This window comes from Oncorhynchus clarkii, chromosome 14, assembly GCF_045791955.1.
Source record: "Oncorhynchus clarkii lewisi isolate Uvic-CL-2024 chromosome 14, UVic_Ocla_1.0, whole genome shotgun sequence".
In the NCBI taxonomy this organism is placed as follows: Eukaryota; Metazoa; Chordata; class Actinopteri; order Salmoniformes; family Salmonidae; genus Oncorhynchus; species Oncorhynchus clarkii.
Window position 1 is genome coordinate 31,641,758 of NC_092160.1, and position 23,298 is coordinate 31,665,055.

Below are 23,298 nucleotides of genomic sequence, written 5' to 3' on the forward strand. Positions count from 1 at the left end.
TCGCCTGCGTGACGCAAACAGACAGGGATCGGCGCTAAACGAGGCCACGCATTGTCTGGCCCTCCCGCCCTCCGTTGCGAGTGAGCAACGTGATTGGCCCAGGCCTCGGAAAGAGTGCCCGGGGATCCAAATGTACAGGCCGCATTTATCTTAGTGTCGAAAAATAAACCCAAACAATAACAGACACAACCGAGAAAGGAAACATATCGACGATCCATTTGAAGGAGTCCATAATAAGGTAAAACACTTCGAAACGATTGAAATTGCATATCAAATATATGACTAGGGCCCAGTCGGCCGTTACGGGCCTTCTACAGCCCGTCGAAAAACAACATGGTTGATAATGCCGCATGCTCTAGCTAACATGCTAGGCTAGCTAGCTAATGTCCCTTCGCAATTACAAATGCATCGATAAATGTTTAGCTACTAGCAATGTTGTGAATGTACAGGACGATTGTATTTATTTTGTGGTATCGATCGCGTGTCATGGTGTTCATTTAGCACCAATCGTTGATGTATGGAGGTTTTATGGAGTTTTAAAACACGCTATCAAACTAGCTAACCAAAATGGCGGAATCGAGGCTAACTAGCTACGGTTGTTGTGGGCGCAACGGTTTATATATAAATATACCGTAAGTAACAGCCACCAAGCACTATACACCCTGTTCAATGACTTATTGTTATATACATCCCTTTCTTTGCAGTATTGCTCAACGTTGCGTTTGTGGAATTCCCCCCCCCAGATGTCGACATCTGCCGCAAAACGTCTGCACAACTCCGAACAAGTTTGCTTAGTTCGTTATTAGCTAGCGGGCTAGCCCGCTACAGATAGCCCTCTACGCCACCGCCACCCAATGAATGTGGATGTTTGCAAGTGTTAACACGAACATTTGGTAATCAGGTGGAATTAGTAACACTAACTAGTTGGTTCTGTTCATTTTTGTAAAAAAATTTATAGCGAGTACTCGCTAGCATGCCCTACAGTTGCATAATCCAGGCAGCCATGAAATTGGGCAATGAATGGTGGGCGTGTGTGGGACAACTCAAATCATTGGTTTTGAGAAGCAGGAAAAACAACCGTTATTTATCCGTTCTAGGTCTCTTTCGACCGTCGCATAATAGAAATATGACCGAATATCTCATTATTCAGTCATATTCCATATGAGCTAGGACTGACTCAAATGGCATCAACAAGTGTTAACCAATCAACAGTTTCCACAGTAGCACCAATTAACTATGTGGTCATATTTTTCCAGACATTAATTTTGTCAAGGCAGACACAGCAATGCCAGTAGCTAGAATACTGCAGTTTCAGCATCCTTATCATAAAATAGCATACGCGGAGGATATCTACTGGATATGTGATGTCATCAGTTTTTCCCACACTTCCTTTTGTGTTCCCTGGATGAAAGATCAATGTTTTCAGTGGCATCTATCTCAGTTTGTTGTCCATTCTTTGCAGGGTTCTCTCTCCCAATGGAAGGAAGAAACACCAGCAACACACTGTTCTTATTTTAGAGTGCATTGTCATCAAATGTGAAGGTAATACACACTGACAGTAATTAATATCCACAGCCTTTCTCTGAGTAGGAGTGCTGCTCTAAGATCTGTCCATATAATATTATTCATTATGATCTAAAAGCCAAACTGATCCCAGTTCGGCACTCCTACTCTGATATATTTTGTGGATACCGGCCCTAATCATCTGACATTCCTGAATTCACATAGTGTGTAACGAGTATTGAACCTCTTGAAAGGATGTGTAGGCTTAACATGAATAATTTTATTTAAGCTTTTTTTTAAGATCAAAGAGATGGACCACGGTGGAGGGATCCTGGAGCTACACACACAGGAGTTAAAGATGCCTCACACCATGATCATGCAAGACTTTGGTAGGTCAATATAGCCCTGTGATAATGTATACTTTGGGTTCATTAGCCTTCACTTGATAGCCCAATGCCTCATGCAAAGTTAGAGGCTGAACACACTACAGCAAAGTCTTGTGTAGCTGTACCTTTTTTTAGTGCTTTTCCACAAAGAGGAAAGACTGGAAATGCCTCAGGCCAAACCAGGGCTGCAGTGGAAAAACATTCCTGTAATAATCTTCCCCCTCTTACTGTTTCCCTGTGCAGTGGCAGGAATGAGGGGCCTGGCCCACATCGACGGGGATCACATTTTGGTGTCTGTGCCTGAGGGCATGCTCCTGTCTGACGTCATGACAGACGAAGGCATCCTGCTAGGGCACGGCCTGGAGGTGCAGGGCCTCGAGACGGAGGTGGAGGTGGAAGGCCTAGAGACGGAAGTTGAAGGCTTTGGAGCGGAGGTGGTGGAGCTAGAGACACAGATGGTTGAGGGCCTCGAGACGGGGGTGGTTGAAGGCCTGGAGGTCGAGGCTCTGGAGGCGGAGGTGGAAGTCGAGGGCCTTGAAGCAGAGGTAGAGGTCCTAGAGGAATATCTAGAGACTGAGGTGATTGAAGGCCCTGACATCGGACACGAACACTTGCTGGGTTCCGAAGTGGCCATCGAGGAGGCTATAGACTCTCACCATCACCATGTTCTAACCTCAGACCTCATCCAGGGCTCAGTCCACCATCACCACCACCACATGCCAGACCAGCTTTTTGTGGAGCACCAGGAGGAGGAGGAGGAGGAGGAGGGCTTGGACCAGGAGGTGTTGGTGGGGGAGGAGGAGACAGTGATCCAGGCCCACGAGGAGCTGCCGGTGGACGTGGAGGCTGTCTCTCTGCAGACTGATGAGGAGGACTACCTCATGATCTCCTGTGAGTCAACTACACCTAGAAACAGACTGAGGCTTGATTTCATTGAATTATTTGCTATGATCAGTAATATTAGGGCTGTCCCTTCTTTCGACCAATGGATTGGTACATTTTTTTAAACATGTATTTTTCCATATAGACACACCCTATGTGTTTTAATAAAATCATATATGTGCTTTGAGCTTGTCTGATGCTTAAAGTTTACGGTTTGATGCCTTAATAGGGTGCCAGAGATCTAGATAATCAGAAGAAAAAAAACCTGTCCCAACTACCCCCCTCCAGCTCCTGCTGGCTTTCTGCCATTATTCTCCTGAAGTTTCCGGTAATAGGCTACACGAAGAGTCGCTAAACTTTCTCATGTGGAATGCCAATTTATCTTACCATTTCTACAGATCTACGTGACAGTTATGGTTTTCATATTCACATTTTCGTGAAAGTTTAATTGAATTAATAATAACGTCTTCATATCTCAATCAGTGTCATGTGGTTGATAAAAATTATATCATTCTAAATGAACATGATACATACCTAAAACGTTACTTCCATTGCCAACTATGTAAAAACAAATCAAAACATTGCAGCCTGCAGGTAGAAAATATCCTGATTTAAAAACAAATCCTATGAATCACATTGGCTACACATGGCCTGTCTGCAACAAACTTGAAACATTGTATCAACTATTAACTTGTGTTCAGCCTGAAGCTAGCACTATCGAACTTACAACATTTGTATAACATTATTCTGGGCCTTCAGTTTCTGCCAGTGAGCTCAGGACATACACAAGGGATAAGAACCCGTGCTTGACTTGGGCAGGAGCTCACCGGAGCTGAAAACGGGTACCTCAAATGTTCTACCTCTTGAGCTCCTGTTCCTCTTATAGAAAATTAGCTAAAAAGTATTTTGGAGCTCCTGCACCTAAATGTAAACAGTACCAGCACCCAAAATGAGTACCGGAACCTATTACAGTTCAAGTCGAGCACTGATAAGAAACATATTCTATGATGTTTTCACTGGATCAGAGAATCACATTTTCCCCTTTCACGCTGAGTGGTTATCAAAAGGGAGAGTGCTGGAAAGATCTTTTCAAATACATTGAGGAACTATTGTCATTCTCAATGGATGTAAAAACAGAATTTGTTTGCTTGCTGTTTGAGGTAAAGAAAACATTACTTTGAGAAGCTCCACAGGTGGTGAGTTAAGCCAATCAGAAATACTATCAGATGCCCAAATGGGCACATTTATGTCTACATTTGCGCGCATGACAGGTAGCCTATGGGCCTACTTCCATGTGTGTGTGTCCTTACTCAACATTTGAAAGGGGTGCTCCAAACAAAAGACAATGACTAATTTGACAGAACTCGTAAATAAAATTACATAAACCAAAAGTTGTTTCTCACAAGTGTACCAGGTATAGGTTGTGCACTCTGCAAACAACATGTCCACTGTGACACTGACAACAGGAAGACTGGAAAAGTATTGAATGGATAATAAAATGACCATAACCAAAGTAACACGTTGTAGATTAGGAATGATGGGTAAATGTACTAGTGGTGATATATGTAAAGGGGAATTGATAGAGACTAACAATCAAACGCAACCAATTCACACGATGAAGTTATGAGACAATGAATGTGCACAAATTGGCGGTAGAGAGACGAATGCCGAAGTCAGCATTTACCGTGATTTGGCCTCAGCAGAAGTCAGGGCATTCATACTTCTTGCACTTCGCGGAGCAGTGCAGCGCTGTTGTCATGGAAATGAGTTTGTATTTATACAGCGTGTACCGTTTTCCCCTACCGTCAACCAATCATGTCAATGCGGAGCTATTCAGAGCCCTTCTTCATTGTTACAAAATTTAGGGGGCTCATTGACTGTGGTACAGAGCTCGATTTGGCCTTTGGAGGCTACGCAATTGCCAAACACCTTCGATAATGAGCCTCCGACCACATTTTAGAATCAAGCATAAATTGTCTTTCAGTCTAGAGTCTAGGATGAGTTGGACCGCAGAGTGAAGGAAAAGCATCCAACAAGTGTTCAGCATATGTGGGAACCCCTTCAAGACTGTTGGAAAAGCATTCCAGGTGACTACCTCATGAAGCTGGTTGAGAGAATGCCAAGAGTGTGCAAAGATGTCATCAAGGCGAAGGGTGGCTACTTTGAAGTATCATATATAAAATATTTTTATTTGTTTAACACCTTTTTTGGTTACTACATGAGTCCATATGTGTTATTTCATAGTGTTGATGTCGTCACTATTCTACAATGTAGAAAATAGTAAAAAAATAAAGAAAAACCCTTTAATGAATAGGGGTGTCCAAACTGTCTGGTACTGTGTGTGTGTATGTGTGTGTGTGTATATATATATATATATATATATATATATATTTTTTTATTAGTGTGTTACTGCTCGACCTAAAACCATCTCGGTCGACCAACAGCCTAATTGGGGACAGCCCTAGTTTGAATCAATATTTACAACCACTGCAAATTAATAGGCTAGAATATATCTGAAGGATTGTTTGTAGACTATTTCTGAAGTCTGTTTTGAGAGCATATTTCATGAACTCTTCTGATCATTTTTGCCTTGCAAGTCCTTGGTGTTGTCCTACCCTGCTGCTGGGTAAAAGCTTACTGTCATGTGTTGTTTGTGTCCATCCAGTGGATGACGTTGTTGAGAAGAGAGGAGGCACTCCTCTAGAGATCACTACTGTAATCTTAGTGTGTGTGTCCGTCCATCCAGTGGATGACGTTGGTGAGAAGCTGGACAGTGGAGACACTCCTCTAAAGATCACTACTGTAATCTTTGTGTGTGTGTGTGTGTGTGTCCGTCCATCCAGTGGATGACGTTGGTGAGAAGCTGGACAGAGGAGACACTCCTCTAGAGATCACTACTGAGGTGATGCATGATGAAGACTCCAACAAGGAGGGGTCCGAGGTCATCAAGGTCTACATCTTCAAAGCAGAGGCTGATGATGATGTGGAGATAGGTGAGTGATACTTCTATCTCGTTCAAAACAACTGGGAACTCTCCGACTTTAGTGCGTTCAAGACCACTGGGAACGCAGAAAAAAATGAGCTCCGACTAGGGAATAATCGGTTTGAATGGTCATCCAACTCGGAAACTCTGGCATCTTTCTAGAGCTCCAACTTTCCGACCTGAAGATTACCGACGTCATGATTTGACCTTGGTTATTTCAGAGTTCCCACTTGTCTTGAAAGCGCCATTCTTTCATCAACGAGGCCAACATTTCAAGAGCCACGTGTCAATTGAAAAGTAAAGCAGAATTTTCATATTCTGAATGGCATCAAACTATTATCTTCTAATGTGAAGTATCAGCTACATACATGGAAATGATAGTTTAGATGGGAAGTGTTCCCTGGAGGAGTAGAGAGAACATAAGTGTGCTAGTGTGTGACTAGCTAGGTTTCCTTCCAATTGGTGACAGATTTCTATGCAAATATTCAAAAATCTGCATAAGAAAATATGTGCATTTTCCCACCAGTGCTATTTCCAAAAAAGTACTTTTTGTTCATAAAATCAGTGCGTGATGACGTAGTGCAACACAAAATGTACTTTTTCATGTACGGAATAAAAATGAAAAGTTCAATGTGTTTGCATCATTTTCAACTCAACTGATAGTTTTGTCACAAACTGTTGTGTTTTAAATGTGTCTACTCTGGTCTGGGTACAACAGCTCTCGGATACAGTGAGGGGAGGCTAGTCTACATAATGACATTATTATGGAGAAGAGCCAGATGTAGTTTATTTGTCAAACAGCAGTCAAGCGTCATCATCTCACCAGAATAAGACCCTCAATATTTTATTGAAAAGAGCATCAATGTCACAGTGCACTTTCAGCACCTTGTGAAGTTCATCGCAACTTATTTCATCTGTAGCCTAATAAACTGCAAAGTTTCCCCAGTTGTATTGGGAGGACCACACATCGCGTGACTCCCAAGTATACTTCAATTTGGTTATTATATATCAATATTTGCGCATAAAGGCGTTTTCTCGCATAATTAATTTCACCGTCATACAACGATCTCACCATGTTGAATAATTAACAAATGATCTGTCAGCATCTATAAAATTGTACCTAAACTTCCCGTTTCCATCACAGCTGTCGCTATATATATATATATATACTGCTCAAAAAAAATAAAGGGAACACTTAAACAACACAATGTAACTCCAAGTCCATCACACTTCTGTGAAATCAAACTGTCCACTTAGGAAGCAACACTGATTTACAATAAATGTCACATGCTGTTGTGCAAATTGAATAGACAACAGGTGGAAATTATAGGCAATTAGCAAGACACCCCCAATAAAGGAGTGGTTCTGCAGGTGGTGACCACAGACCACTTCTCAGTTCCTATGCTTCCTTTGGTCACTTTTGAATGCTGGCGGTGCTTTCACTCTAGTGGTAGCATGAGACGGAGTCTACAACCCACACAAGTGGCTCAGGTAGTGCAGCTCATCCAGGATGGGACATCAATGCGAGCTGTGGCAAGAAGGTTTGCTGTGTCTGTCAGTGTAGTGTCCAGAGCATGGAGGCGCTACCAGGAGACAGGCCAGTACATCAGGAGACGTGGAGGAGGCCGTAGGAGGGCAACAACCCAGCAGCAGGACCGCTACCTCTGCCTTTGTGCAAGGAGGAGCAGGAGGAGCACTGCCAGAGCCCTGCAAAATGACCTCCAGCAGGGCACAAATGTGCATGTGTCTGCTCAAACAGACTCCATGAGGAAACAGACTCCATGAGGGTGGTATGAGGGCCCGCCGTCCACAGGTCCCACCTGCTTACAGCCCAACACCGTGCAGGACGTTTGGCATTTGCCAGAGAACACCAAGATCGGCAAATTCGCCACTGCTCTTCACAGATGAAAGCAGGTTCACACTGAGGCCATGTGACAGACGTGACAGAGTCTGGAGACGCCGTGGAGAACGTTCTGCTGCCTGCAACATCCTCCAGCATGACCGGTTTGGCGGTGGGTCAGTCATGGTGTGGGGTGGCATTTCTTTGGGGGGCTGCACAGCCCTCCATGTGCTCGCCAGAGGTAACCTGACTGCCATTCGATACCGAGATGAGATCCTCAGACCCCTTGTGAGACCATATGCTGGTGGGGTTGGTCCTGGGTTCCTCCTAATTTTTTATTTTACTAGGCAAGTCAGTTAAGAACAAATTCTTATTTTCAATGACGGCCTAGGAACAGTGGGTTAACTGCCTGTTTAGGGGCAGAACGACAGATTTGTACCTTGTCAGCTCAGGGATTTGAACTTGCAGCCTTCCGGTTACTAGTCCAACGCTCTAACCACTAGGCTACCCTGCAAGACAATGATAGACCTCATGTGGCTGGAGTGTGTCAGCAGTTCCTGAAAGAGGAAGGCATTGATGCTATGGACTGGCCCGCCCGTTCCCCGGACCTGAATCCAATTGAGCACATCTGGGACATCATGTCTCGCTCCATCCACCAACGCCACGTTGCACCACAGACTGTCCAGGAGTTGGCGGATGCTTTAGTCCAGGTCTGGGAGGAGATCCCTCAGGAGACCATCCGCCACCTCATCGGGAGCATGCCCAGGCGTTGTAGGGAGGTCATACAGGCACATGGAGGCCACACACACTATTGAGCCTCATTTTGACTTGTTTTAAGGACATTACATCAAAGTTGGATCAGCCTGTAGTGTGGTTTTCCACTTTAATTTTGAGTGTCACTCCAAATCCAGACCTCCATGGGTTGATAAATTTGATTTCCATTGATAATGTATGATTTTGTTGTCAGCACATGTGAAACTATGTAAATAAAAAAGTATTTTAATAAGAATATTTCATTCAGATCTAGGATGTTATTTTAGTGTTCCCTTTATTTTTTTAAGCAGTGTGTGTGTATGTGTATATATATGTATGTATATATATGGTATAACATTATTTATTCAAAACAGTTATAATGCTATTTCTATTGTTTTTATTATATTTCACTAGTCCTGCATGTTGGGGCTCGAAGCCTAAGGTTTTTAATGTACCTGCAATCACACCTGCAACCCTGTGCATATGACCATTAAACACTGAAACTCTACTAGCATTAAACTGTCTGTTGAACACTGTGAAACTCTACTAGCATTAAACTGTGTATTGAACACTGTGAAACTCTACTAGCATTAAACTGTCTGAACACTGTCAAACTCTAGCATTAAACTGTCTGAACACTGTCAAAATCTAGCATTAAACTGTCTGAACACTGTCAAACTCTACTAGCATTAAACTGTCTGAACATTGAAACTCTACTAGCATTAAACTGTCTGAACATTGAAACTCTACTAGCATTAAACTGTCTGAACACTGTCAAACTCTACTAGCATTAAACTGTCTGAACACTGTCAAACTCTACTAGCATTAAACTGTCTGAACACTGTCAAACTCTACTAGCATTAAACTGTCTGAACACTGTCAAACTCTACTAGCATTAAACTGTCTGAACACTGTCAAACTCTACTAGCATTAAACTGTCTGAACACTGTCAAACTCTACTAGCATTAAACTGTCTGAACACTGTGAAACTCTACTAGCATTAAACTGTCTGAACACTGAAACTCTACTAGCATTGAACTGTCTATTGAACACTGTCAAACTCTACTAGCATTGAACTGTCTATTGAACACTGAAACTCTACTAGCATTAAACTGTCTATTGAACACTGTCAAACTCTACTAGCATTAAACTGTCTATTGAACACTGTCAAACTCTACTAGCATTAAACTGTCTGAACACTGTCAAACTCTACTAGCATTAAACTGTCTGAACACTGTCAAACTCTACTAGCATTAAACTGTCTATTGAACACTGTGAAACTCTACTAGCATTAAACTGTCTATTGAACACTGTGAAACTCTACTAGCATTAAACTGTCTGAACACTGTGAAACTCTACTAGCATTAAACTGTGTATTGAACACTGTCAAACTCTACTAGCATTAAACTGTGTATTGAACACTGTCAAACTCTACTAGCATTAAACTGTGTATTGAACACTGTGAAACTCTACTAGCATTAAACTGTCTATTGAACACTGAAACTCTACTAGCATTAAACTGTCTGAACACTGTGAAACTCTACTAGCATTAAACTGTGTATTGAACACTGTGAAACTCTACTAGCATTAAACTGTGTATTGAAGTGTGGTTACTGTCTCTGTCTGTAGGTGGGACCGAGGTGGTGTCTGAAAGTGACTGCCATAACGGTCACCATGCTGGGTCGGAGTCTGGGGGAGGAGGCAGACATGGCCGGGGGGAGAGGATGGTCTACATGGCTGTGAAGGACCACGCCCAGCCAGAGGAAGATATCAGTGAGTAAACACTCTTAAAAAAATAAAAAAATAAACTCTCCATCTGTGAAGGTTTGTTAGTGGAACCCTTCATTTTACCTGTCCAGTCATGTGATCAAACAGGTTCATTATTTTTTATTTTTCAACAAATAGCTTTCACAGGTGCCGTTCAGAAGGATTTGAAGATGGAGTTGTGCAAATCAACAGTGTTCTGTTTCGTTCTGTTTTTCAGACCTGGCCGAGGTGTAGTTGGTTGAGGAGGAGGGTAAGGGTTGTTACTGAATCTGTCTGTGTGTTTACAGATGTGTCAGACATGGCAGAGCAGGTGTACATGGAGGTGATTGTTGGAGAGGAGGAGACCTCTGCAGTCCAGGAGAACCAGCTAGATGACTCTCCAAACAGCAAGATGTTAGTCCCTGTCTCCTGGGCTGCAGCCTACGGTAAGAAATAAGATTTGTGTGATCAACTGGTTTTATATTCATTAATAACAGTATTCCTTCATCTGGATATAACACACACAACTATGGGCTCTATTTTAACAAACGCAATGGTATGTCCAAGCCCCCGGAGGTAGCCCCCGGAGGTAGCGCTATAGGTTTGATGAATTAACAAATTGTGGCTTTTGTCGAGGCTTGGCCCCTCACTTGCCAATCGTAACATGCTCCATGGCTAAATATGTGGTTGTGTATTTACTATATTTTATGTATTGCCTTGGAATCAATTCCAATGTTTGTTTTATAGTTTGTTAAAACAGTTTACAGAAACAAAATTACAAAATATAGACCTTTCCTGTCTTTGCTAAATATGTTGGCTCGAACCTGCTTGAACCTGCTTGAACCTGCTCGAACCTGCTTGAACCTGCTTGTAGTCCACATTGTTCTAAGTAATTGCATGGCTTTAATGTGGAAAGAGAGAGAGAGAGAGATAGATAGATAGATAGATAGATATATATATATATATATATATATATATATATATATATATATATATATATATATATATACACACACACACACACAGCACTGAAATAGGGGCGAGGCCTTGCATTAGGACTGAGCATGGACATGCCAAACGTTGCCAATAAGCATGATTAAATTCATTATTATTTTAGGCTTAAAAAGAGAGTGAATAATTGTAATACAATTCTAAAGAAAACGTGTTTTTAAAATGAGCTAAATGTCTAAATACACTTACAGGCACCATAATTGCTTCCTGTGGGCATATCATTTTTAAACAACGCAGGCTCTGGTTTTACGCCCATCCAAACTGTTTACAGCAGCTGGACAAAGATCCAATGTAAAGAGAAAGGGAGAATGTCCCCTCCTGTTATACTGCTTCAAAATATGTTTTATATACATATTGGAACCATCTTACAAATCGCAGTCACACTTTTCCAGAAGTGCAATGCATGAGCGCCACAGACGTTCTCACCATTAAACCAGGCCTTGGAATTATTCTAATAAGCAATTTCCACATCCGGCTTCTTCACCTGTAGATTGTCTGGGTGGCTCGTTTCAGACCAACTGATGAAACTGTGGGTTTGCACAGCCGAAGAATGTCTGCACAAACTGTCAGAAACAGTCTCCGGGAGGTCTACGTCATCCGTCTCCATCCCCTGATGTTTCAGCATGATGATACACGTCCCCATGTCACAAGGATATGTACACAAATCGTGGAAGCTGAAAGTGTCCCAGTTCTTTCATGGCCTGCATACTCACCAGACATGTCACCCATTGAGCATGTTTGGGATGCTTTGGATTGACGTATACAACAGCGTATTCCCAGTATCCAGCAATTTCATACAGCCATTGAAGAGGAGTGGGACAACATTCCACAGGCCACAATCAACACATAGAGTTGATCAGGCTGAAGGAGATGTGTCACGCTGCATGAGGCAGGTGGTGGTCACACCAGATACTGACTGGTTTTGTGATCCAAGGTCCTACCTTTTTGTTTTAAGGTATCTGTATATCTGTATTCCCAGTCATGTGATCCATAGATTAGGGCCTAATTTAATTAACAGATCTCCTTATGAACTGTAACTCAGTAAAATCTTTGAAATTGTTTCATGTTTTGTTTTTGTTCATAAGTCTTTCTCCTCCCCTGCTGTGTAATTCAATTTAAAGGGCTTTTAAAATGTATTTTACCTTTATTTAACTAAGCAAGTCAGTTAAGAACAAATTCTTATTTTCAATGATGGACTAGGAACAGTGGGTTAACTGCCTGTTCAGGGGCAGAACGACAAGCTTGTTAGCTCGGGGATTTGAACTTACAACCTTCCGGTTACTAGTCCAACGCACTAACCACTAGGCTACCCTTCTAGCCCCAGTGCTAGACCCGCTTTATTGGCATGTTAACATTGCCAAAGCAAGTGAAATAGAAAATAAACTAAAGTGAAATAAACAATAATGACATGGGTCTATTCCTCTCTTCCTCTCAATTCCTTTTACACTCACAGAAGTTTCAGAGGAATAGACCCATTTTAGATGTCATTATGGCTGTATACAGTGTTGTAACGATGTGCAAATTGTTAAAGTACAAAAGGGAAAATGCATCTAAATATGGGTTGCCTTTGTGATGGCACACAGTGGTATTTCACCCAGTAGATATGGGAGTTGATCAAATTGGGTTTGTTTTCACATTTTTTATAGGTCTGTTATCTTTAGGAAATATGTGTCTCTAATATGGTGGTGCAGGAGGTTAGGAAGAGCAGCTCAGTTTCCACCTCATTTTGTGGGCAGTGTGCACATAGCCTGTCTTCTCTTGAGAGCCATGTCTGCCTACGGAGGCCTTTCTCAATAGCAAGGCTATGCTCACTGAGTCTGTACATAGTCAAAGATTTCTTTAAGTTTGGGTCAGTCACAGTGGTCAGGTATTCTGCCACTGTGTACTCTCTGTTTAGGGCTAAATAGCATTCTAATTTGCTCAGTTTTTTGTAAATTCTTTCCAATGTGTCAAGTAATTATCTTTTTGTTTTCTCATGATTTGGTTGGGTCTAATTGTGTTGCTGGTCTCCAGGTTCATCTCTCTGTAGGCTTTTTAATGGAAGGTTTGGGAGTCCCCTTCCTTTTAGGTGGTTGTAGAATTTAACTGCTCTTTTGTTCATTTTGATAATGAGCAGGTATCGTCCTAAATCTGCTCTGCATGCATTATTTGGTGTTTTACGTTGTACACACAGGATATTTTTGCAAAATTCTGCATGCAGAGTCTGAATTTGGTGGTTCTCTCGTTTAGTGAAGTCTTGGATGGTGAGCGGACCCCAGACCTCACAACCATAAAGGGCAATAGGTTCTATAACTGATTCAAAGTATTTTTTTGGTATGTTGAATTTTATGTTCCTTTTGATGGCATAGAAGGCCCTTCTTGTCTCTCAGATTGTTCACAGCTTTGTGGAAGTTACCTGTGGCGCTGATGTTTAAGCCGAGGTATGTATAGTTGTTTGTGTGCTCTAGGTCAACGGTGTCTAGATGGAATTTGTATTTGTGGTCCTGGCAACTGGACTTTTTATGGAACACCATTATTTTTGTCTTACTGAGATTCACTGTCACGGCCCAGGTCCGACAGAATCTGTGCAGAAGATCTAGGTGCTGCTGTAGTCCCTCCTTGGTTGGGGTCAGAAGCACCAGATCATCAGCAAACGGTAGACATTTAACTTCAGATTCTAGTAGGTTGAGGCTGGATGTTGCAGACTGTTCTAGTGCCCTCGCCAATTTCTTGATATATATGTTGAAGAGGGTGGGGCTTAATGTGTTTTATATGTAGATAAGTCTGTTTCTCCTGCTGTTTTAAATGTAGATAACAACAGTGTGGACATGGTGAGGAATGGAGGGACCAGGCCATACCTTCAGATCAGAGACGGTCAGGGCACCAACAGAGCCCTCAAACAGAAGATCAAGAAGAAGAAGAGGAATGGCGAGACACGGCAGTGCCAGACCGGTAAAGACATTACATTATCACGGCAGTGCCAGACCGGTACAGACATTACATTATTACGGCAGTGCCAGACATTACATTATCACGGCAGTGCCAGACCGGTACAGACAGACATTAAATTATCACGGCAGTGCCAGACATTACATTATCACGGCAGTGCCAGACCCGTACAGGCATTACATTATCACGGCAGTGCCAGACATTACATTATCACGGCAGTGCCAGACCGGTACAGACATTACATTATTACGGCAGTGCCAGACATTACATTATCACGGCAGTGCCAGACCGGTACAGACAGACATTACATTATTACGGCAGTGCCAGACATTACATTATCACAGCAGTGCTAGACCCGTACAGACATTACATTATCACGGAGGTGCTAGACCCGTACAGACAGACATTACATTATCACGGCAGTGCCAGACATTACATTATCATGGCAGTGCCAGACCGGTACAGACAGACATTACATTATTATGGCAGTGCCAGACATTACATTATCACAGCAGTGACAGACATTACATTATCACGTCATTTCCAGACAGAAAAAGTATGTGGACACCTGCTAGACAAACATCTCATTCTAAAATCATGGGCATTAATATGGTGTTGGTCCCCCCTTTGCTGCTGTAACAGCCTCCACTCGTCTGGGAAGGTTTTCCCCTAGATGTTGGAACATTGCTGTGGGGACTTGCTTTCATTCAACCACGAGCATTGGTGAGATCGGGCACTGGTGCTGGGCGATTAGGCCTGGCTCTAAGTCGACGTTCCAATTCATCCCAAAGGTGTTAGATGGGGTCAAGGTCAGGGCTCTGTGCAGGCCAGTCAAGTTTTTCCACACTGATCTCGACAATCCATTTCTGTATGGACCTCGCTTTGTGCACGGCAATGGTAGCGTTCTCGGGTAGGTAGCGTTTTCCTGGCTTCCGCCATATTAGTTTGTTGGACTGACAGATGATGAAGCGTGATTCATCACTCCAGAGAACGTTTCCACTGCTCCAGAGTCCAATGGCGGCGAGCTTTACACCGCTCCGACGCTTGGCATTGCGTATGGTGATCTTAGGCATGTGTGTGGCTGCTCGGACATGAAGCTCCCAACGAACAGTTCTTGTGCTGACGTTGCTTCCAGAGGCAGTTTTATTATTATTATTATTATTATTTATTTCACCTTTATTTAACCAGGTTGGCCAGTTGAGGACAAGTTCTCCTTTACAACTGCGACCTGGCCAAGAAAAAGCAAAGCAGTGCGACAAAAACAACACAGTTAAACATAGGATAAACAAACGTACAGTCAATAACACAATACTTTTTTTTCTATGTACAGTGTGTGCAAATGTAGTAAGATTAGGGAGGTAAGGCAGTAAATAGGGAATGGAGGCGAAATAGTTACTATTTAACAAAACACTGGAGTGATAGATGTGCAGATGATGATGTGCAAGTAGAGATACTGGGGTGCAAAAGAGCAAAAAAATGATATATAACAATATGGGGATGAGGTAGTTTGGTGTGCTATTTACAGATGGGCTGTGTATAGGTACATTGGTAAGCTGCTCTGACAGCTGATGCTTAAAGATGGAGAGATGGAGAGTAAGTCTCATTTCTGTGAGCTTGTGTGGCCTACCAAGTCGCGATCGAGCCATTGTTGCTCCTAAATGTTTCCATTTCAAAATAACCGCACTTCCAGTTGAAGTTGGGGCAGTTCTACCAGGACGAAATTACTTTTCGGAAGGTGGCATCCTACGATGGTGCCACGTTGAAAGTCACTGAGCTCTTCAATACGGCTGTTCTACTGCCAGTGTTTGTCTATGGAGATTGCTTGGCTGTGTGCTTGAATTTATACACTTGTCAGCAATGGGTGTGGCTGAAATAGATGAATCCACTAATTTGAAGCGGTGTCCACATACTTTTGGCCATGTTGTGCATCTCTCCTCTTTGTCTGTCTCGTCAGCTGTGGTCATACGTTCTCAATTGGCTCACCTGGATAATTAAAGGCTAAATACATTTCCCCTCTGTCTCCTCTCAGCTGTGATCATCGGTCCAGACGGCATGCCCCTGACCGTCTACCCCTGTCACATCTGCGGTAAGAAGTTCAGGTCACAAGGCTTCCTCAAGTGCCACATGAAGAACCATCCTGACCACCACCTTAAGAAGTACCAATGTACCGACTGTGACTTCACCACCAACAAGAAGGTCTCTGTCGTCTCTCATATCTCTGATGTTCACGTCATTGGACCTTATCTGTTATTACTCCTCTTTTCTTCTCCCCTTCATTTTCTCTATTCTTTTATGTTATTTAAGCAATAATGCCCGAGAACCCGGGAATTATCAGACAAGGGCTGTTCTGAGGCCCAAGGCGCAGCCAAGGGCCAGGATTACTGCCTTGGAGGGAGTTGTCCCTCGATAATTCCCTGGTTCGAGGGCATTATAACTTTTTGTATAATCTTTGCAGACATACAGTGAGGCAAAAAAGTATTTAGTCAGCCACCAATTGTGCAAGTTCTCCCACTTAAAAAGATGAGAGGCCTGTAATTTTCATCATAGGTACACTTCAACTATGACAGACAAAATGAGAGAAAAAAATCCAGAAAATCACATTGTAGGATTTTTTATGAAATGATTTGCAAATTATGGTGGAAAATAAGTATGTAGTCAATAAACAAAAGTTTATCTCAATACTTTGTTATATACCCTTTGTTGGCAATGACCGAGGTCAAACGTTTTCTGAAAGTCTTCAAGGTTTTCACATACTGTTGCTGGTATTTTGGCCCATTCTTCCATGCAGACCTCCTCTAGAGCAGTGATGTTTTGGGGCTGTTGCTGGGCAACACGGACTTTCAACTCCCTCCAAAGATTTTCTATGGGGTTGAGATCTGGAGACTGGCTAGGCCACTCCAGGACCTTGAAATGCTTCTTACGAAGCCACTCCTTCGTTGCCCGGGAGGTGTGTTTGGGATCATTGTCATGCTGAAAGACCCAGCCACGTTTCATCTTCAATGCCCTTGCTGATGGAAGGAGGTTTTCACTCAAAATCTCATGATACATGGCCCCATTCATTCTTTCCTTTACACGGATCAGTCGTCCTGGTCCCTTTGCAGAAAAACAGCCCCAAAGCATGATGTTTCCACCCATATGCTTCACAGTAGGTATGGTGTTCTTTGGATGCAACTCAGCATTCTTTGTACTCCAAACACGACGAGTTGAGTTTTTACCAAAAAGTTCTATTTTGGTTTCATCTGACCATATGACATTCTCCCAATCTTCTTCTGGATCATCCAAATGCTCTCTAGCAAACTTCAGACGGGCCTGGACATGTACTGGTTTAAGCAGGGGGACACGTCTGGCACTGCAGGATTTGAGTCCCTGGCGACGTAGTGTGTTACTGATGGTAGGCTTTGTTACTTTAATCCCAGCTCTCTGCAGGTCATTCACTAGGTCCCCCTGTGTGGTTCTGGGATTTTTGCTCACCGTTCTTGTGATCATTTTGACCCCACGGCGTTGAGATCTTGCGTGGATCCCCAGATCGAGGGAGATTATCAGTGGTCTTGTATGTCTTCCATTTCCTAATAATTGCTCCCACAGTTGATTTCTTCAAACCAAGCTGCTTACCTATTGCAGATTCAGTCTTCTCAGCCTGGTGCAGGTCTACAATTTTGTTTCTGTTGTCCTTTGACAGCTCTTTGGTCTTGACCATAGTGGAGTTTGGAGTGTGACTGTTTGAGGTTGTGGACAGGTGTCTTTTATACTGATAACAAGTTCAAACAGGTGCCATTAATACAGGTAACAAGTGGAGGACAGAGGAGCCTCTTAAAGAAGAAGTTACAGGTCTGTGAGAGCCAGAAATCTTGCTTGTTTGTAGGTGACCAAATACTTATTTTCCACCATAATTTGCAAATAAATTCATTATAAATCCTACAATGTGATTTTCGGGATTTTTTTTTTCTCTCATTTTGTCTGTCATAGTTGAAGTGTACCTATGATGAACATTACAGGCCTCATCTTTTTAAGTGGGAGAACTTGCACAATTGGTGGCTGACTAAATACTTTTTTGCCCCACTGTATGTTTATTCATTAAAATATGACGGACATTTTAGAATTAAAAATATTATTTTAACGAGTACATTTTATTTTTGCATTCTGAAGTTTCTACCCAAGTGTACTGGTCATTAGTTATTTTCTTATGTTTTGACCCTGTTGTCAATGCTAATCATGCTAATCATTCGATGTTGCTATGCCATTTGACCTTGCTATGCTAAACAAATCATTGGCATGTAGCTAGCTAGCAGAGTCAATAATGATGAGAGACAAGCACTTCAATAAATAATCATTCAATAAATGTCCAATAGAATTCATGGATTTCTGAGTGTTTATGGTTTCCATGGTGAATTATTAGTTTTGGGTTCATTCTTGGGCTAGCTAGCCTATTGGCATGGGAGAGATCCCCCCCCCCCTACTGTTGCAAACCAAATAGTAGCATGGAAAAAATTGTGTGATGTTTTTTTTTTCCCCAGAGGGAAATTAAGTTGATGAATTTCCTGCTTGGTCTGCTGGACAGTGGAATTATGAGATTCATACATCATGGTATTTTGCTCTTGTGACATGTCTGTAAAATGCACTATAAATATATTCTGTTTTGTTTTTGAAGGTCAACTTCCACAACCACCTGGAGTCCCACAAGCTACTGGTCCATCGCAGTGACCGAGACAGAACATCTTCCCCAGAGTACCCAGAATACAACAGGACCACCCCAGAGTACCCAGAATACAACAGGACCACCCCAGAGTACCCAGAATACAACAGGACCGCCCCAGAGTACCCAGAATACAGCAGGACCACCCCAGAGTACACAGAGTACACCCGGCGTTACCACGAAGACAGCCAGCTAGGGTCTAACAAGCTGATCCTGAGGGACAAGGAGTCCAAACTGCACCACTGTAAGTACTGTGACTATGAGACTGCAGAGCAGGGGCTCCTCAATCGCCACCTATTGGCCGTTCACAGCAGGAACTTCGCCCACGTGTGCGTGGAGTGCACTAAAGGCTTCCGTCACCCGTCAGAGCTCAAGAAGCACATGCGGACCCACACGGGGGAGAAGCCGTACTGCTGCCCGCACTGTGACTTTCGCTGTGCAGACCAGTCCAACCTAAAGACTCACATCAAGAGCAAGCACGGTGCCGATCTGCCTTTTAAGTGTGGCCACTGCCCCCAGGCCTACGCTGACGAAGGGGAGCTGCAGCGGCACACAGAGATGGTGCAGGGCCACAAGACCCACCAGTGTCCCCACTGCGAACACAAGAGCACCAACTCCTCTGATCTAAAGCGACACGTCATATCTGTTCACACCAAAGACTTCCCTCACCAGTGTGACGTGTGTGAGAAGGGCTTCCACCGGCCCTCTGAGCTGAAGAAACACTCAGAGACGCACAAGGGCAGCAAGGTGCACCAGTGCAGGCACTGTAACTTCACGACCTCTGACCCTTTCACCCTCAGCAGACACATCCTGTCCGTTCACACCAAGGACCTCCCCTTTAAGTGTAAACGCTGCCGGCGAGGGTTCCGCCAGTCCACGGAGCTGAAGAAACACATGAAGACCCACAGCGGGAGGAAGGTGTACCAGTGTCAGTACTGCGAGTACAACAGCCCGGACGCTTCAGGATTCAAACGCCACGTGATCTCGATCCACACCAAGGAATACCCCCACTGCTGTGACTACTGTTGTAAAGGCTTCCGAAGGCCCTCGGAGAAGAGCCAGCACATAGCCAGGCATCACAAAGATATGTTGATGGAGCGTTGTTAATACAATGTTGACACAACGTTACCCGGACAGACAGACTGGCACACTCACTCCTCAGTCTACGTAGACCTGATTCGCACGACAAAGGGGGAACACGTTTAGGCAGTTGATAAGGATGGAATGGTACATTTAGACTGCTAGCGACAATAACATTCTGACTGTTTCTCTTTTTCTACTGCTTGTATAGAGTAGGAAGAGGTCTCACCAGACCCCATTCTCTCTCCCCCAGGTGTAATCAAACTAAGCATGTGGTGGAAGTTGGTGAAGTTTAAAACCAGTGTATATGTTGTCAGTGGGGCGCCTGTCACTCTTTCTGTATTTATTTATCTGCAGAGAGAGGATTCACCATATGATGAACATTTTTTTTCAGGGTCTCAAAATATGTCTGTGTGTATTCCTGTTGAATATCTGGAAGAAAGAAATGGACAGAAGTCCTCTAATATGGGAAGTGGTTATTTGAGAACATCATTCAGGCCTGTTCTTCTCTATCTCACCAGACTGTATCTGGATCAAACTAGTGCATACTGTATCTGGATCAAACTAGTGCATACTGTATCTGGATCAAACTAGTGCATACTGTATCTGGATCAAACTAGTGCATACTGTATCTGGATCAAACTAGTGCATACTGTATCTGGATCAAACTAGTGCATACTGTATCTGGATCAAACTAGTGCATACTGTATCTGGATCAAACTAGTGCATACTGGAGAGCTGCAATGCTCTGCTAACAACTTGTATCTTCAAACCTGGGTTCAAATCATGTTTGAAATATTTCTTATACGTTTAGCATTTCCTTTATCCTGCCTAGAGTGGACTTTTGCGAATCGGTTGGTTCTGTTTTGCCTGGCAAGCCCAACAAAGGTATGTATTTGAAATGATTACCAATAGTTTTTGAACCCAGGTCTAGGTATCCTCCCAATAACCTGGTTTATACCCTAATACCATTTGTTTTAAAGGCAATCTGAATCACAATCATGTCATTATGAGCCTGTGGGCCCTGTTTGGGTGGTCCACCTGTGAGGTCCGAGTGGAACAATGTTTACACAAGCACCTTAACCTACGAGCTACGAAACCAACTCGTTTTTAAAAAAAAAAAACAAACAGAACTTTGTTTTGTTTCTTCTTAACAGTGCCAATTTATTATTAATTCAACTTTAATGTTTTGGTGTTTGGTGGACAGATGGTTCTGTATGTTTGGTAAAAACTTCAGCTGTTGTCACCACAGTTTTTTGACCTTGTGAATGCCACTGTAAGTTGTGTATATGACTTTGTGAATGCCACTGTAAGTTGTGTATGTGTCATCACATAGAACACAGATGTGGTCACACACAAGCCAACCATCCGATGGTCATGTCTTATGTTCTGTTTCTCCTCATGCACTGAGCTCTGCTAAAACAGACATCTGAAAAGTAAAGTGATTTTAAGTCTCAAACATATGCCGTGTAAAGAGATTGTGTGTTTTGAGTCAGTAGAAAGCACTTTAACTATTATTTTGTTAATTTTACATGTACGCAAAGGTGTATAATGTATATTCCCTGAATGAGACAATATGAGTGTTGTGGGTATTTCAGGGCCTGGAGTGGGACGGTAGCGACCAGTGTTCATCCAAATGTATTATCAATAGAGAGCTGTCTAATGAACTCTTCTGTTTTGATATCTGCTAGGTAATTGGTTGGTCATTCTGTTGAGATTTCTGCTCACTGGTGTCCAGCAACCCCACAGTCAGTTGGCTACACACACCTTAAGTACAATGGTGGAGAGATTGTCGTTGGTGTCTTAAAGAATGCACATAGTAGGCTGGCCATGAAATGAATTGTGTTTAAAAAAAAAATGTATGTTTTTTTTTTTTTTTTGTCTGATTGTTCAGAAACTACTGGTGAGGAGCAACCAAAATAAACAATTATCTTTTTAGTTTTTTCTGTCCTTTTTGGGGTGCATTTAGAGCCTCAAAGGCTCTAGTGAGTAGTGCACGACTAGGGAATAGAATGTCTCCTCTTGCTCAATCATCACCACAAGATGGCGGTCTAACTCCATGGAAATGTAGGAAAATTAAAACGTTATTTTAAGCTTTACCGATAATGTATTACTCAGTTGAATAGTATGACAACTCACTTAAATGATCATATAAAATACCTAGTGAATAACTTAGGTTAAGGGTGGGTTACCATATTGAAAATGGGAAAGGAGTACTTATCCAATATATGTCCCGAATGGCACCCTATTCTCCATATAGTGCACTACTTTTGACTAGAGCTCTAAGGGCCTTGTTAAAAAGTAGTGCACTACATGGGGAATATGGTTCCATTTGGGACAGACTATATGTGACACTACCATACTGCTCCCTCTAAGAGACAGAACTTATCGAACTGTGATGACGTGATGTCAGCACTTCTGTGCTCCTCCTTCATACATCAGGATTGATTCTCCAGGCAAGACCGTTTAAATGAACCCTGAGACGGAGCGCTCACCCTGGCTGGTATTCCAAAAGGCACCATATTCCCTACAGCTGGATAACATTCGACTATATATGGATAACAGGCTACATTAGACTATAATATGGATACCAGGCTACATTAGACTATAATATGGATAACAGGCTACATTAGACTATAATATGGATACCAGGCTACATTAGACTATAATATGGATAACAGGCTACATTAGACTATAATATGGATAACAGGCTACATTAGACTATAATATGGATAACAGGCTACATTAGACTATAATATGGATAACAGGCTACATTAGACTATAATATGGATAACAGGCTACATTAGACTATAATATGGATAGCAGGCTACATTAGACTATAATATGGATAACAGGCTACATTATATAATATGGATAGCAGGCTACATTAGACTATAATATGGATAACCGGCTACATTAGACTATAATATGGATAACAGGCTACATTAGACTATAATATGGATAACAGGCTACATTAGACTATAATATGGATAACAGGCTACATTAGACTATAATATGGATAACAGGCTACATTAGACTATAATATGGATAACAGGCTACATTAGACTATAATATGGATAACAGGCTACATTAGACTATAATATGGATAACAGGCTACATTAGACTATAATATGGATAGCAGGCTACATTAGACTATAATATGGATAGCAGGCTACATTAGACTATAATATGGATAACAGGCTACATTAGACTATAATATGGATAACAGGCTACATTAGACTATAATATGGATAACAGGCTACATTAGACTATAATATGGATAACAGGCTACATTAGACTATAATATGGATAACAGGCTACATTAGACTATAATATGGATAACAGGCTACATTAGACTATAATATGGATAACAGGCTACATTAGACTATAATATGGATAACAGGCTACATTAGACTATAATATGGATAACAGGCTACATTAGACTATAATATGGATAGCAGGCTACATTAGACTATAATATGGATAGCAGGCT

General features: G+C 42.4%; 1 protein-coding gene across 2 annotated transcripts; it reads left to right on the forward strand.

The window, feature by feature from the left end:
* The first annotated feature begins 15 nt into the window (after positions 1 to 15).
* Positions 16 to 21,741, forward strand: LOC139366518 (zinc finger protein 711-like). Of its 2 annotated transcripts, none has more exons than XM_071104098.1 (10): positions 16 to 238; positions 1,463 to 1,542; positions 1,793 to 1,892; positions 2,133 to 2,780; positions 5,615 to 5,764; positions 9,977 to 10,120; positions 10,402 to 10,539; positions 13,895 to 14,035; positions 16,062 to 16,228; positions 18,681 to 21,741. In XM_071104098.1, exons 3-10 carry the CDS (start codon positions 1,814 to 1,816, stop codon positions 19,830 to 19,832), a joined length of 2,619 nt encoding a protein of 872 aa, XP_070960199.1. In that variant the 5' UTR covers positions 16 to 238; positions 1,463 to 1,542; positions 1,793 to 1,813; the 3' UTR covers positions 19,833 to 21,741. The 2 variants fall into 2 exon arrangements, with proteins under 2 accessions (XP_070960199.1, XP_070960197.1); XM_071104096.1 differs by having other exon boundaries at positions 23 to 238; positions 1,805 to 1,892.
* Positions 21,742 to 23,298: the final 1,557 nt, after the last annotated feature.